Genomic DNA, 17,705 nt, shown 5'->3' on the forward strand with positions numbered 1-17,705 from the left:
GAGCCGGATGCGGGGCTCGATCCCAGGACCCTGAGATCATGACCCCAGCTGAAGGCAGTGGCTTAATCCACTGAGCCACCCAGGCGCCCGTCATCTATTTTCTTTTAAGATTTTATTTATTTATTTATTTGACAGAAAGAGAGACAGCGACAGTAGGAACACAAGCAGGGACAGTGGGTGAGGGAAAGCAGGCTCCCACCTCCACAGCAGGGAGCCTGATGTGGGGCTAGATCCGAGGAATCTGGGACCTTAGCCGAAGGCAGCAGCTTAATGACTGAGCCACCCAGGTGCCCCTATTTTCATCTATTTAAAACACATCTCTATTTGAATAATCTTTAACATACAATTTATGTATATGCTCACCAGTATTTCCTTCAAATCTTCTACCCTTCCTAACTTTTCTGTATGTTCCATGACTATCACAGTTTTTTCAGTTCCCCAGGCTAAGCAACTGGAAGTGTTTGGATTCTTTCATGTATTTATCTGATTGGTTATCAGATAACCCCCTCCCCCCAAAACCCCATATATATATTTAAACAAAAAGTGTTTTGATTATGTAAAAGTATATATTTAAGATATGTTTAAACATATATTTAGGGGCGCCTGGGTGGCTCAGTGGATTAAGCCGCTGCCTTCGGCTCAGGTCATGATCTCGGGGTCCTGGGATCGAGTCCCGCATCGGGCTCTCTGCTCCGCGGGGAGCCTGCTTCCTCCTCTCTCTCTGCCTGCCTCTCTGCCTGCCTCTCTGCCTACTTGTGATCTCTCTCTGTGTCAAATAAATAAATAAAATCTTTAAAAAACAACAACAACATATATTTAAAGTTATTTTAATCAAATTATACATGCATATATTTATTTGAAGAGGTAGTTTCACATGATTTCTTAGAAAAACAATAGTCCTCCACTCTGTTCTCTCAGTTTCTTCTCAGTAACAACCATTTTTATCTCTTTTAACTTTTTTGTTCTTGTTTGAATAAAATGTTCGAGAAGTTTAAGACATGAGTTTTCAAATTGAAGGGGACAGACTAGTGAATGAAAACACACCCACATCAAGGCACATAAGGCACATTATCATGAGATTTTAGCATCAGATACAAGGAGTATCCTGTAAGCTACAAAGAAAAAAATTGATCACTTCAGAAGAATCTGGAATCAGATTGATCATGCTTCTCACTAGTCACACTGGAAAGTAGAAGGCAATGGAGCAATGCCTTCAGAATTCATAGGGAAAATAATTTCCAACTTAGAATTGCAGACGTAGGCAAACTATTGGTTAATGAAATATAAAAAAGATATTTTCATATATCCAAGGTCTCCCTTACACTCTTTCTCAAGAACTTAATAGAGGATGTGCTTCACCAGTAATCCAAGAAAGAGAAAACATGGAATATAGGCAAAGCAGTACAACAAAGGAAGAGGGAAGCATCCATTTTGCATTCATTGCTGTTGGTTTCCCTGTTTTCAGTATGGTAGCCTCACTTTCAACTTTACCTGGTGTTCCCCAGACCAGGCAACATAGATGGAAATGAAGATTTATATTCTCCAGAGAATAAAGCAGTGTTTTAATGGGGGAGTGAGGCAGTTTCCCTGCTAGAAGGACTGGGGAGAGGATCTGAAAACCTACCCCTGCTTAAACAGTTGTTGAACCAGTTCTTTTTATTTTAGCTTTCATTCACACATACCCCCTCCTCTGCACCTAAAATTACCAATTCCTGAGACTTTGGGGGATTCTGACATATAAATTGGGGTGGTTTTCTGCTTTTCCTCCTGCTGGCTTAGGATTCAGTTCTTGTGGATCTATCAAGGCAGTGGTCCCAGTTTCCAAAAATTTGTTGCTCTTTTCTTCCATTTTTTTGTGTCGATGGACTTTATGTCCTGTATAAAATTGTTTTTCTCCTTTATATAATTTTGGGGGGGGGGAGTAAAAGTAGAGGTATGCATTTACCCCATTATTTTTCTTCAAAAGTGGCATAGTTTAAAATTTTAGAGGTTCTTTTAACCTTTACATCCTGCTGTTGTACTATGCCTTTATCATCTCATTTTTGGTTAGTATAATTCATCTCCCTACTTCTATTACTTCAAACTTTAAATCTGTCATATTAATCTTTTAATTTACCTTTTCTTCTTGTCACTCTGATTTAAAAGTGTATCTTATCTTTTGGTTGCTTGTTGAATCAAATCTAAGATTTCATCTTGTCATTGAAGACCTTCTCACACTTGACATTTTATTTTTTTCCCCCAAATACAGACTCTGTGCTCTATATAGGCCTGACAGCTTTCACACATATTTTCATACCTCCCTTTAAGATTTGCTTATGTCCTTTGTGTGGAATTCCTTTTTCCACTCCTTTACTTTTTTTTTTTAAATGCTTTTTTAAAAAAATATTTTATTTATTTGACAGAGAAATCACAACTAGGCAGAGAGGCAGGCAGAGAGAGAGAGAGGAGGAAGCAGGCTCCCTGCGGAGCAGAGAGCCTGATGCGGGGCTGGATCCCAGGAACCTGAGATCATGACCTGAGCCGAAGGCAGGGCTCTAACCCACTGAGCCACCCAGGCGCCCCTCCTTTACTTTTTTTGAGGCCCAGCTTAATTTGAAACTTTTCTGGCTGACTGGCTGGCAGCCTTGTTTTCTTTACTATTTCCTTCTTATTGAGCACCTTCTCTGTGTTATGGACTATTCCACATCTTAAACCATCTCAGAATCAACTTTTCTTTCTCTAAATTCCTCTAATTCATAGATTCTATATAAACCTATTACTAAAAGTGTGAACTTCATTTTTAATTGGAGACTTTGCTTTTTTTTAGGGAAGTTACACGTAATCACTATTTCAATTTTATAGGACAAAATAGAAAAAGTATTAACAATAACAAAAATATATTCAGTCTTACTAATAACAGATAAATGAACATTAATGATAATTTTACACCTAGAAAATTGGCAAAAATTTGAAGGATTTCTACTTCTCAGTGCTGGTGGACATATGGATAATTTGATATGGTTGATGAGCCTCTTAATTGGCATAGCTTTCTTAGAGTATAATGGGCAAAGTTTTAAATATGTTCCCTTATCATTTTCAGAAATTTATTACTAAGAAATACTAGTACCATGCATAAAAATACACAGTGGTGTTCATTGAAACATTATTTATGTTACTGTTTGAATATAATAAATACATACATTTGTACTATGAAGTCCTATATAACAATTAAAAAGGTTGAGCTAACTATTTGACATGACATACCTTCCAAATTTATTGTTATATGGAAAAAAACAAAACATTCAGAATAAATATAACATGATCGCTTTGGTAAAAAAAAAAAAGTAAAAATTACCTTTCTTATGTAAAAATTACAAAAAAACCTTTCTTATGTAAAAATTGCCAGAAAACATTTGATATATGGTATATAGAAAAAGATATGGAAAGATTCATATCAAAATGGTAATAGCAGTTACCCTAGGGGGAAGTGAGATTGGAGTATGTGTGTAGAGGATTTTACTTTTGATCGTTCGCTTCTGTAAGATTGTTGAATATTTTTAGAGACTTTTATATTAGTTTTTCTGTATATCCATATTTTAATATATTGCTTTTTCATGAAAAAATTAATAGCAAAATCAATTAACATTTTGGTTTGTGATATATTTTTGTAAAGCTACTATTTAAGGAGTACTTACAGTGTTTCAGGTGCTATATCTAATGCATTATCTAATATAATGCATTATCTAATTTATAGATGCATTATCTAATATAATGACATGCATTATCTAATATAATCTTCCAAAAAAGTTGATACTATTATTACCTACATTTTACAGATAAACTCAGAGAGATTAAGTCAAATAGGTGGTAAGTGGCAACCCCAGGATTGGAATCCAGTTTTATCTAATTTTATTTTATTTATTTATTTTTTTAGTTTTATCTAATTTTAAAGCTTAAGCTTTGTTTTCTCAAATTTTCAATGTATGCATCCCCCTACATTTTCTTTTTAAAAAATTCGGATCTTGCATTTCCCAGTATAAAGATGATACATGCTTAATGTAAAAGACAAAATAATAAGAATATATAGAAAATCAAATGTAGGGGCGCCTGGGTGGCTCAGTGGGTTAAGCCTCTGCCTTTGGCTCAGGTCATGATCCCAGGTTCCTGGGATCGAGCCCCACATCGGGATCTCTGCTCAGCAGGGAGCCTGCTTCCCCCTCTCTCTCTTTCTGCCTGCCTCTCTGCCTGCTTGTGATCTCTGTCTCTCAAATAAATAAACAAAAATCTTAAAAAAAAAAAATAAAAAAATAAATTAAAAAAAAGAAATAAAAAAAAAAGAAAATCAAATGTAGAAGTCTCTAAATGCCATCCCAGAGATAACTGCTGTTAGTTTATTGTGTTACATTTGCTCACTCCATTCTAGCCATGATGTCATCCACACTATTTCTAGAACTTAACAGGCATGTTCTCACCTCTGGATCTTTGCACTCTGCCTAGAATGCATTTCCCCCAGATACCTGCATGGTTTATTGCCTTATCTCCTTTTCTTATCTCTTATCTCCTATTCCTATCTCCTTTTACCTTTTCAGTGAAGTCTTTCCTCACTATCTAAAATTGCTATCCTCCTGTCCTTCAACTTTTATATACTTTTTTTTTTTTCCTAAGGAGCAGGAGAGAGAATCTCAAGCAGACTCAGAACCGAGCATGGACCTGATGCAGGGCTCCATCTCAGAACCCTGAGATCGTGATCTGAGCTGAAAACAAGAGTCAGACACTTAACCGACTGAGCCACCCAGGCGCCCCTAACCTTATATACTTGTGATTTGACTTCTTGTAGTTTTTTTTTTCCCTCCACATTTATTACTATATAACGTATTATTAGGGTGAATCATTTGAAATTTGATATCCATTTTTTACCTATAAAATGTCACTTTCATATTGTCATTCCAGTTTATATTTAAGTTATTTTTCTTGTTGATCTCTCTCTCCCACTAGCATGTAAAGTTTGTAAGGGTTAGATCTTTGTCTTTTCTATTTATTGCTTTATCTCTAGGATCTGGTAGTGCCAGCATATAGTAGGCATGCAATTAATACTAAATGAATTCTTCCAGACTTCTGTTATGCATATAAACTTTATTTATTTAAAAAAAATCTTATTTATTTGTCAGAGAGAGAGAGAGCACAAGCAGGGAGAATGGCAGGCAGAAAGAGAAGCAGGCTCTTCACCAAGCAGGGAGCCCTATGTGGGACTCAGTACCAGAACCCTGGGATCATGACCTGAGCTGAAGGCAGATGCTCAGCTGCCTGAGCCACCCAGGCATCCCACATATAAGCTTTGAAAAAGAAATGTATATTTTTTCTGTAGCTTGTTTTTCCATAATCATATATGATAGATAACTTTCCCTTTCCATGATATAGATTCACCTCAAAATTTTTCTGATATATTAGTTTTTTTCCATTGTGGCAAAATGCACATAACATAAAATTTGCCATTTTAACATTTTTTTTTTCTATGTTTATTCGACAGAGAGAGATCACAAGTAGGCAGAGAGGCAGGCAGAGAGAGAGGAAAGCAGGCTGCTTGCTGAGCAGAGAGCCTGATGCGGGGCCCGATCCCAGGACCCTGGGATCATGACCCGAGCCGAAGGCAGAGGCTTTAACCCACTGAGCCACCCAGGCGCCCCGCCATTTTAACATTTTTAAGTGTACAGTTCATTGGCCTTAGTATATTCACAGTGTTGTGCAGCCATCATCACCATCCATCTCGAAAACTATTTTCATCTTGCAAAATTGAAACTCTGTACCCAGTAAATAATAACTCCCCATTTGCCAAATCCCCCAGTGCCTGGATACAACCATTCTATACTCTGTCTCAATCAATTTGACTTTTCTAGGTACCTTATTTAAGTAGAGTCATACAGTATTTCTCCTTTTGTGACTAGCTTATTTCGCTTAGCTAGTACATTTGAGGTTCATCTGTATTGTATGTTACTGCAGAATTCCCTTTTTTAAAAGGCCAAAGGGTATTCCACTGGATGTATATGCCCCAGTTTTTTATCCATTCATCTGTCAGTGGACACTTGGCTTGCTTCCACCTCTTGGTTATTGTGAATAATGCTGCTGTGGATGTTGTCTAAGTATCTCTTTGAGACTCTGCTTTCAATTCTTTTGAGTATATATCCAGAAGTAGAATTGCTAGATCATAAAATAGTTCTGTTTCTAATTTTTTTAGGACTCTCCATACTGTTTTCCATAGTGACTGCGCCAATTTATTTTCCCACCAACAGAGTACAAGAGTTCCATTTTCCCCACATCCTCACTGATACTTTTTTTTTTAAAAGATTGTTTATTTGAGGGAGAGAGAGAGCACCTGTGGGGGTGGGGAGAGGGAGAAGCAGGCAGGCTCCCTGCAGGGCTCCATTCCAGGACCCCAGGATCATAACCTTAACCAAAGGCAAATAGCTGCTTAACCAACTGAAACATCCAGGTGCCCCAATACTTGTTATTTTTTAACTTTTTAAAAAAATATTTATTTATTTATTTATTTGACAGACAGAGATCACAAGTAGGCAGAGAGGTAGGCAGAGAGAGAGGAGGAAGCAGGCTCCATGCTGAGCAGAGAGCCCGATGTGGGACTCGATCCCAGGACCTGGGATCATGACCCGAGCTGAAGGCAGAGGCTTTAACCCACTGAGCCACCCAGGTGCCCCGTTATTTTTTAATTTAATAAAGTTTTAAGTATGCTCTATGCCCAGCATGGCGCCAGAACTCACAACCCCAAGATCAAGAGTCATATGTTCTACCAACTGAGCCAGCCAGGCACCCACTTATTTTGCATTATTTAAAAATTTTTAAAATTAATTTTTATTTTAAGATTTTATTTATTTGACAGCACAAGCAGGCAGAGAGGCAGGCAGAAGCGGGGGGGGGGTGGAAGCAGGCTCCCCACTGAGCAAGGAACCCGATGCGGGGCTCGATCCCAGGACCCTGAGATCATGACCTGAGCTGAAGGCAGCAGCTCAACCCACTGAGCCACCCAGGCGCCCCTAAAATTTTTGATGGTTGCTGTCGTAGTGAGTGTGAGGTGATATCTCTTAGTTTTGATTTGCATTTCTTCAGTGATTTGTGGTGGTTGAACATCTTTTTATATGCTTATTGGCTATTTGTGTATCTTTGAAGAAATGTCTATTCAAGTCTTTTGGACATTTTAAAATCAGGTTATGTTTTTTGTTGTAGAGTTCTCTCAAATAAATAAAATCTTAAAAAAATTAAAATCTTAAAAAAACACATCCAAAGTTCATATTTTAGACATTAAGAATATAATGAATAATTGGCCTCAAGGTTTCTTTTTGAACATTTCATTATCCAAAATTAAATAAATAGATTTTTATTAATTTATTTATTTGAGAGGGAGAGGGTAAGTGTGAGTCAGGGTTGGGGCAGAGGGAGACAAGAATCTTAAGCAGACTCGGCACTGAGCATTGAGCCCAATGCAGGGCTTGATCTCACTCACAACCCTGAGATCATGAGCCAAAAATCAAGAGTCAGACAGATGCTTAACCACTGAGCTATCCAGGCCCCCATCCAACTTTTAATGCTTCCTTTATCATTCCTGTTTTCCCTCGTTGTGTTTTCAGTGACTTAGTTTTGTATTATTTCTCCTATTTCAGGAAAGGAAGTTACATTTAGAGGTAGCTTTTTCATAAATCTGGGAAATTATGTTGACTAACTGAAATATGTTATATTTACTATTTTTCTGTAATTTCTGTGAAAATTTTTTTGTTATTTCTTCTTTTATTTGACTGATGTACATTTCTCCATTTCTGAGATGTAAAGTGAACATAGAATTAGAGAATGTAAAATAGGAAAAGGAGAGAAGCCACCCACAAATCTGAGTGAATTAGAAAGGTACATAGATATTTGGGTTGGAATTGATGAAAAAACTGTTCAGAGCTGAAGGGAGGTCCTTAGTTTCTAACAAAAATTTCCTGAAGGCTCTATTAATACAAGGGTCAGTTTATGGAAAAACTCCCTAATTGCACAAAACCCTATTGGGCAGGAGAAATGGGCTGTGGGGGCAGCCGGTCTGCATCAGGGATGGCTGGGCAGGAGGCTGCGGCTCCCACCCAGGGCCTGGAGGTAGCAGCAGGCTGGAAGAACTCTAGAGGCAGAGGTTAGTGCATTCACCCAAATCCCTGGCTTTCCATTCAGTCTCTAGGATGTGGGTGCTTTCCTCTGGCAAGGCCATGCAATTGTGATTTTAATAGAAGGTACTTGATTTCAGTGCAGTAAGAATACTCCCTAACTGTGCTACCCTAAGTTCTTCCATTTGAAAGGAGCTAATTTTAGTGATTAAAATCCAGAATATATTAAAAGAATCATGCATCATTATTGTATTAGTTTCCCAGGCCTGCTGTGACAAATTAACAAACTGGGTGTTTTAAAACAACAGAAATGTATTCTTTCACAGTTCTGGAGGCTCAGAATCTGAATGAAGATGTTGGCAGCTTTGATTCCTTCTGGAGGTTCTGAGAGAGAAAATCTTTCCCTCTTCTTTAGCTTGTACATGTCACTCTAGTCTCTGTGTCTCTGTATCCAATGTGTCTCTCCTTCGTCTTACAAAGAAAGCTGTCAGGGACACCTGGGTGGTGCAGTGGGTTGAGTGTCCCACTCTTGGTTTCTGCTCAGATCCTGATCTCAGTGCTGAGCGCTAGCTGGCTTGAGACTGTCTCTCCTCTCCCTTTCCCCTTCCTCTTGACCTGCATGTGCCTATTCCTGCACTCTTGCTTTATTGCTCTCAAATCTCAAAAAAAGAAAAAAAAAAAAGAGCAGGCATTGGATTTATAACCCACCCTAACCCATTATGACTTCAGTCTTAGCTAATTATATATTTCGTGACCCTATTTCCAAGTAAGATCACAATATGAGATTCTGTGTGGACATGTATTTTTATATTATATTATTCAGTCTAGTGTAATTATAGAGTAGGGTTTATTCCAGGAACTCAAAGATTGTTCAAGCTGAGAAAACTTATAGTTCATGCCATCAACAACTCTAAAAGAAAAAATAATTATATTAATAAATGCTTTACAAACATTTGTTTCAGATTTTAAGGGGCACCTGGGTTGCTCAGTGGGTTAAACCTCTGCCTTTGGCTTAGGTCATGGTCTCAGGGTTCTGGGGTTGAGCCTCGAATTGGGCTCTCTGCTCAGTAGGGAGCCTGTTTCCCCTTCTCCCTCTGCCTGCCTCTTTGCCTGCTTGTGATCTCTCTGTCTCTGTCAAATAAATAATCTTTAAAAAAAATTACATTCCTGATTTAGTGGTGGGGGCAGGGGCAGAGGGAGAAGCAGACTCCCGTTAAGCTCAGAGCATGATGCAGGTCTTTTTTTTTTTTTTTTTTTAATTTATTTATTTGACAGACAGAGATCACAAGTAGGCAGAGAGGAAGGCAGAGAGAGGAGGAAGCAGGCTGTCCGCAGAGCAGAGAACCCAACGCGGGGCTTGATCCCAGAACTCCAGGATCATGACCTGAGCCGAAGGCAGAGGCGTTAACCCACTGAGCCACCCAGGCGCCCCATGATGCAGGTCTTGATCCCAGAAGTCCAAGATCTTGACCTGAGCCAAAGTCAGGTGCTTAACCGATTGAGCCACCCAAGTGCCCCAAGTTTTTCAAAAAACTTCCAAACTGTTTTCTGAAGCGTCTGTGCTGTACTACATCTACCAGCAATGTATAAGTGATCTACTTTTTCTGTATCCTTCCCAGCATTTGGTATTTTTATTGATTAATTTATTTAATGTTAGCCATTCTGATAGGTATGTAGTGCATCTCAGTGTGGCTTAAATTTGCATTTCCCTCATGGCTAATGATGTTGACCATGTTTTCATGTGCTTATTTACCATTTTTACATCTTGATGAACTGTCTCTTCATGTCTTGCCCCTGTTGTAGCCCCTGTTGTAGTTTTTTTTTGTTGTTGTTGTTTTTTTTGACAGACTGTGAGAGTGGGAACACAACCAGAGGGGGTGGGAGAGGGAGAAGCAGGCCTCGCTATGAGCAGGGAGTTAGACGCAGGGCTGGATCCCAGGACCCTGGGATCATGACCTGAGCCAAAGGCAGACACTTAATGACTGAGCCACCCAGGCACCCCCGACTACTTTTTTAATGTTGAGTTTTGAGTTTTCTTTTTTATATTCTGAATAATTCCTTTCCTTCAGTGTGTTCTTCCACTCTCTTTCTTGTCTTTTAATCTTCTGGCAGTTACTCACAGACTAAAAGTTTTTAATTTTAATGAAATCCAATTTATCAGTTTTACTGTTCATGGATCATACTTTTCGTGCCAAATCTAAGTACTCTGCCTAGGCCTAGATCCTGAAGATTTTCTCCTCCCCGCCCCCCCCCCCCCCCAATGTTACATAGTTTTTACATTGACATAGTGATCCATTCTGATTAATTTTTATATAAAGGGCAAAACTTAGGTTGAGGTTCAGTTTTTTCATCTACAGTTGTCCTGTTGCTCTAGCACCATTTGTGGAAAAGATGATCTTTCCTCTGTTCAATTGTTTTTGCTCTTTTGTCAGAAATCATTTGGGCATATTTGTATCAGTCTGTTTCTGGGTTCCATTGCTCTGTGTCTGTCCCTCTGCCAAGACTCCATACTTTTGATTACCATAAATCTATAATAAGCCTTGAAATTGGGTAGACTGATTCCTGCCACTTTTCTTTGTCAAAACTGTTTTAGCTATTATAGTTTCTTTACCTCTCCTTAAAAATTTTAGAATTACCTTGTTTATAAAAACGTCTTGGTAGAATTTTGATAAGAATCACATTAAGCCTGTGTATCAATTTGACGAAAATTGACATCTTTATTATGTTGAGTCTTTGAATTCATGAGCATGGTGTTTCTCTCTATTTACTTAGATCTTTGATTTCTTTTATCAGTGTTGTGTTGTTTTCAGCATACAAGTCCTGTGATGTTTGTTGTATTTTTTCCTTTTTTAAGTGATTACAAATAGCTTTTTTATTTTTATTTATTTTTTTAAAGATTTTGTTTATTTATTTGACACAGAGAGAGATCACAAGTAGGCAGAGAGGCAGGCAGAGAGCGGGAAGCAGGCTCCCTGCTGAGCAGAGAGCCCAATGCGGCTCCCTGGACCCTGGGATCATGACCTGAGCCAAAGGCAGAGGCTTTAACCCACTGAGCCACCCAGGTGCCCCCGCTTTTTTATTTTTTTAAAAGATTTTATTTTATTTATTTATTTGACAGAGAGACAGTGAGAGAGGGAATAAAAGCAGGGGGAGTGGGAGAGGGAGAAGCAGGCTTCCTGCTGAGTAGGGAGCACGATGATGTGGGGCTCATTCCCAGAATCCTGGGATCGTGACCTGATCTGAAGGCAGATACTTAATGACTGAGTCACCCAGGCGACCCTAAAAGGTTTATTTTATTTATATTTCCTTAAAGATTTTATTTATTTGAGAGAGAGAGCAAGGGAGAGCACGAGTGGGGGGAGGGGCAGAAGGAAAAGCAGACTCCTTGCAGAGCAGAGAGGCTGATAGGAGGCTCAGTCCCAGCACCCAGGGATCATGACCTGAGCCGAAGGTAGATGCCTAACCAACTGCAACTGAGCCACCCAGGCACCCCATGATTTATTTATTTATTTTAGAGAAAGTGTTAGCAGGAGCAGGGGAATGAGAAGGAGAGAGAGAATCCTCAGACAGATTCCCCAGTGAGTGGGAGGCCCAATGCAGAGCTTGATTCCAGGACTCTGAGATCATGATCTTAAGTCAGAACTAAGAGTTGGCTGCTTAATCTGACTGAGCCACCCAGGCATCCCTGTAGGTAGATGGGTATTTTAAATTTTGGTGTCTACTAGTTGCAAATATATAGAAACAGTTTAATCTTGTATACTTATCTTGTATCATTCAGTTTTGCTGGAATCACTTACTTGCTCTGTGGGTTTTTTTGTTAGATTCCTTAGAATTATCTACAAAGATAGTCATATCCATCTGTGAATGGGAATGGTTTTATTTCTTCCTTTTTGATCTTTATGCATTTTGTTTCCTTTCCTTGCATTTTTTGCACTGGCTAGGATTTCCCACACTATGTTTGAATAAATCATAAGAGGAAACATTCTTGCTTACTTCCCAATCACAAAAGGATTGTCTTTCACAATTAAGTATAATATTAACTTGAGGCCTTTTTTTCTTTCTTCTTTCTCTCTCTCTCTCTTTTTGTTGTTGTTATTGTTTTGGGGTTTTTGAAGGGGTAGATTCTTTTTTCAGGTCAAAGACATTTCCCTCTATTTTTGTTTTTCTGATCTTTTTTCTGAACTTTAAAGTTAGGAATGAGTGTTGGTTTTTATCAGATGCTTTCTTGCTTAAGTTGATATGATCATGTTATTTTTCTTCTGTTGATTATTAAATATTGATCCAGTTGCCTTTCTTTGGTCATGTTATATAATTCTTTTGCATATTGCTCAATTTTATTTGCTAATATTAAGAATTTTTATCTGTTTTCATGAGGAATATTGATCTCTAGTTTTTTTGGTCAGTTTGCTTTGTTTTTGTACTGATTTTGTCTGTTTTGGTACCAGGGTAATTCTGGCCTCGTAAAATTTGTTGTCTCCTTTCTCAACCAGTTTCTGGAGGAGATTGTGTAGAATTGACAATAATTTTTTTAATGTTTGGTAGAATTCTCCTTCTGGACCTGGAGATACCTTTTTTGAGAGTTTTAAAATTAGGATTCAGGAGCACCTGGGTGGATCTCTTAAGTGTCTGCCTTCTGCTCAGGTCATGATCCCAGTGTTCTGGGATCAAGCCCCACATCGGGCTCCCTTCTTGGTGGGAAGCCTGCTTCTCCCTCTCCCACTCCCCCTGTTTGTGTTCCCTCTCTTGCTGTCTCTGTCAAGAAAATAAATAAAATCTTTAAAAAAAAATACGGATTCAGTTTCCTCTAATATTTATGGGGATTTACATCATCTTATTTGTATTGGGTCTGTGGTTTTTCAAAGAATTGGTCCATTTTGTCTAAGTTGTCAAATTTATGTTTGTAAGTCACTCCTAGTATTACGACTTCTCTCTCATTTCTTTGAGGTCTGTAGTGATATCTGTCTTTTTGTTTTATTTTTTCTCTTTTCATTTCTGATATTGGTAGTTTTTTGTGTGTTTATGTTTTTGTTTATGTTTTCCCTGTCTTGTCATTTTGGGAATCTATTTAAAGAACCAGCTTTTGATTTTATTTTTTTGAAGTGTTTTTCTGTTTTCAAATTCATTGATTTATGTTGTCTGTTCCTTCATTTTGCTTGCTTTGGGTTTATTTTGTTCTTTTTCTAGGTGCTTGAAGCAGAAGCATAGATGATTGACTTGACTTTTCCTTTTATCTAGTGTTAGCATTTTAGTGCTATAAAATTTTCCGAGTACAGCTTTTGCTGCATTTCACAAATTTTAACTATCTTGCATTTTAATTTGCATTTTAGTTCTGTGTTTTCTTAATTTCATTTGAGACTTCTTTTTTGACTCATTGATTACTTAGAAATGTGTCATTTAGTGTCCAAGTTTTGGTGATTTTTCTGTTACCTGTTACTGAGTTCTGGTTTTATTCCCTTTTAGTTGGAGAGTATAAGCTTTGATTTCATTCTTGTAAATTTGTTTAGGCTTAATGGTCCAGGATATATCTATCTTGGTTTATATTCTGGGGACACCTGAAAAGAATGTGTACCTGCTATTGTGGGGTAGAGTCAGTAAATCTTTTATTTATTTATTTATTTATTAAGATTTTATTTATTTGTTTGACAGACAGAGATCACAAGTAGGCAGAGAGGCAGGCAGAGAGAGAGAGAGATGGGGGGAAGCAGGCTTACTGCTGAGCAGAGAGCCGGATGCGGGGCTTGATCCCAGGACCCTGGGATCATGACCTGAGCCGAAGGCAGAGACTTTAACCCACTGAGCCACCCAGGCGCCCCCTAGAGTCAGTAAATCTTAATTAGATCCTGTTGGTTGAGGGTTTCATTGAGATCTTTTATGCCTTTGCCAATTTTCTAATTGTTCTGTTAGTTGAATGAGGAGTGTCGAAGTCTCCAGCTACAATTATTTTTATTGTTTCTGTTTTATCAGTTTTTGTTTAACAGATGTTGCAGCTCTCTTGTTTAGTGCATAGCTGCCAAGTGTCTTCTTGATGGCTTGCATATTATATAATGTGCTTTGTTTCTGGTCATTTTATTTGCTTTGGAATTTATCTGATGATTATTAATACAGCTACTCTTGCTTTTGTTTGATCAGTGTTTATATGTTGTATGTCTTTTCATCCTTTTACTTTCAACCTGTCTCTACTGTTACATATGAAGCAACTTGTAGACTGGGTCATATTTTGTTTGTTCTGCTAATCTCTTTATTAATTGGTATATTTAGACCATTTACATTTAATAATTTTTAATAAATTTTTTAAAAAATTTCTATTTGTGTATTTGACAGAGAGAGATCACAAGTAGGCAGGCTCTGCTGAGCAGAGAGCCCGATGCGGGACTCCATCCCAGGACCCTGAGATCATGACCCAAGCCGAAGGCAGAGGCTTAACCCACTGAGCCACTCAGGCGCCCCCATTTAATAAATTTTTTATGTTAGGGCTTAAGTCTGCTGTTTTCTTTTTCATTTGTTTGTTTCGGTTTCTGCTTCTCTATATTTTTCTCTGCCTTCCTGTAGGTTATTTGAACATTTTTTTAAAAAAGATTTTATTTATTTATTTATTTGACAGAGAGAGATCACAAGTAGGCAGAGAGGCAGGCAGAGAGAGAGGGGGAAGCAGGCTCCCTGATACGCAGGGAGCTGAATGCGGGGCTCAGTCCCAGGACCCTGAGATCATGACCTGAGCCCAAGGCAGAGGCTCAACCCACTGAGCCACCCAGGTGCCCCTTGAACATCTTTTAGAATTCCATTTTGAGGAGTGCTTGGCTGGCTTAACTGGAAGAGTGTGTGACTCTTGATCTTGGGGTTGTGGGTTTGAGCCCCACATTGGGTATAGGGATTACCAAAATATTTATATAAACCTTAATAAAATAAAATAAATAAAAGTAAAATCTTAAAAAGAATTGCATTTTGATTTATCTGTAATGTTTGCTGGTGTACCTCCTTGTATAGCTTTCCTGGTAATTGCTGGAGTGGGTATTGCATTATATATCATAATATCACAGTCTATGGGTGGTGTCATTTTACCACTTTAAGTGTTAACATCTTACCTCCCTTTATAATTCCCATTCATACTTTAATTGTCATAAATATCTCCTCTGTACACATTCAGAAACATGTCAGACAGTGTTGTATTTTTTGCTTCTGCCAGCAAATGTAATTCAGAAAATTCAGAAAGAAGGAGGAAAGCCTATGGATTTTACCCAATTTTTGCATACTGTGTTCTTTTTTATTTCTTGATATGTATTGATGTATTCCAAAATTCCTTGTTTTATAATTTCTTCCCTGTTTAGAGGATTTTGTTTAGCCATTTTTAAAGGATAGGTTTGCTGGTTGCAAGTTCTCCATAGTTTTACGTCATCAGAGAGTGTGTTCATTTCCCCTTCACTCCTAAGTGATCTTTTCACTGGTTGCAGGATTCTGGGTTGACAGTTCTTTTTCCCCCAAAATTTAAAAGCTATCATGCCACATTCTTTTTGCCTCCATGGTTTCAGATAAAACATCTGCTGTTTGAATTATTTTTCTTTTGTAGGTAAGGTGTCATTTTTCTCTAGCTACTTCCAAAACTTTAGTTTTTTAGACATTTGTGATCTGTGTTGGAATGCCATTCTTTAGGTTACCCTTTTGGGGTTTACTCAAATTCTTGAATCTGTAGGTTACATCTCTTGCCAAATTTGAGAAATTTTCAGACATTATTTTTCAGCTTTGCCCTCTTTCCCTTCTTTCCTAGTATTCTAATGTGTAATTTCTAGTGTTCTGTCTTCCATTTCACTGATTCTTCTCTATGTTTTCTCCATTCTGCTATTGAATCAATCTACTTAACTTTTTATTTCAGTTCTATTTTTCAGTTCTAAAATTTCTATTTGATTCTTCTTTATACCCTGTTTCTTTGTTGAGACTGTTTCTTTGCTGAGGCTTTCAACTGTATTAATAATTACTGAAGCATTTTTATCATGACTTCTTTTATCTTTGTCAGATAATTCTAACATCTATGTCATATCATTGTTATTTTCATTCAATTTGAGATCTTCTTTGTTCTTGGTATGCTGAGTGATTTTCTTTCTTAAAATTAAAGTTTGAATATTTTTGTATTTGAGTATTTTTGTACTGTGTGGTATTGGATCTTTTTTTTTTAATGATTTTATTTATTTGTGAGAGAGTGGGAGTGAGAGCAGGTGCATACACAGGCAGGTGAGGCTGCAGACAAGAGGGAGAGGCAGGCTCCCCGCTGAGCAAGGACCCTAGGATCATGAGCTGAGCTGAGGGCAAATGCTTAACTGGCTGAGCCATCCAAGCATCCCAGATGCCTGGGTCTTATTTAAACCTGTTTTAGCTGGCTTTCACTGATGCCACTTTGGGAGAGGAAAGGAGAGTATTGCTTTGTTATTGCTAGGTGGAGTTAGAATTCCATTTATTTTGGGTTCTTTTCTGTATTTTCTAAATAAAATACATAAGAAATTTAGATAACTTATTTTATATAAATAAATGCATATCGCGTGAGTAAAATGTATAAAACTGATTGTGTGTGTTATGTGTTTTAGATCAGCATTATGTCACTATCACATGCTTTTAAAAGTGAAGGCTGCAGGGGCGCCTGGGTGGCTCAGTGGGTTAAGCTTCACTTCAGCTCAGGTCATGATCTCAGGGTCCTGGGATCGAGTCCTGCATTGGGCTCTCTGCTCGGCGGGGGGTGGGGGGCTGCTTCCTCCTCTCTCTCTCTCTGCCTGCCTCTCTGCCTACTTGTGATCTCTCTCTGTCAAATAAATAAATAAAATCTTTAAAAAAAAAAAAAAGTGAAGGCTGCAGATAGAATATAGTACTCTCTCTTCCAAACTCTGTGAAGCAGGAGAAACTGAAGTACGGCAAATGTATGCTTTCACCAGTGTAAGAATTCAAGAAGAGCAATCTGGATATGAGCATTTGGGTTTTCTAGCAAGCTGCTGGGATTTCGTCTGTACCTTGAGTCTTTCTTCTAGCAAACTTGGTGATGATGATGATTATAAGAAAGGACTGTCTTTCTTAAATGTATATTTCTATTTTTCTCTGATAGAAATGACATCAGATGTACCATCACTGGGTCCAGCCATTGCCTCAGGAAACCCTGGGCCTGGGATTCAAGGTGGAGGAACCATTGTCCACAGGGCTATTAAGCGGCGACCAGGGTGAGTTTGGGTATTGTATCATGAATGGCTTTCCTACAAGCCAGCCTGATTTAGTTAGTGCCTGAATCCTCTTTGCTATGCCCAGTCCTCTCATTTCAACTGGTTACTAACTACAGTGCTGTCAGATACCACTCTTTAGTCCCTGGATTTTTTTCCTTATACAGAATTACTGTTTTTATCTAAATTTCTTATATGCAGGTTTTTTTTTAAATTGTTTTAAATTTTATTTTTATTAAGATTTTTATTTTAATTACTGTATAATTAACATACAGTGTTGTATTAGTTTCAGGTGTATAATACAGTGACTCAGCAATTCTGTACATCGTTACTATGCAGGTGCTCATCATGACAAGTGTACTCTTTGACAGAGAGAGATCACAAGTAGGCA

The 17,705-nt window shown here is 38.0% G+C and overlaps 1 protein-coding gene across 3 annotated transcripts in view; it reads left to right on the forward strand.

Annotated features, from left to right (window-relative positions):
* The window catches only part of ARNT (aryl hydrocarbon receptor nuclear translocator), a 76,151-nt gene that overhangs the window by 8,119 nt on the left and 50,327 nt on the right, over positions 1-17,705 (forward strand). For all 3 annotated transcript variants that reach the window (XM_045999480.1, XM_045999460.1, XM_045999471.1), the window contains exon 2: positions 17,206-17,317. In XM_045999480.1, the coding sequence (XP_045855436.1) occupies positions 17,206-17,317 (112 nt within the window). The remainder of the gene's footprint in view (positions 1-17,205; positions 17,318-17,705) is intronic.

Source organism: Meles meles, chromosome 1, assembly GCF_922984935.1.
Source record: "Meles meles chromosome 1, mMelMel3.1 paternal haplotype, whole genome shotgun sequence".
Classification (NCBI taxonomy): domain Eukaryota; kingdom Metazoa; phylum Chordata; class Mammalia; order Carnivora; family Mustelidae; genus Meles; species Meles meles.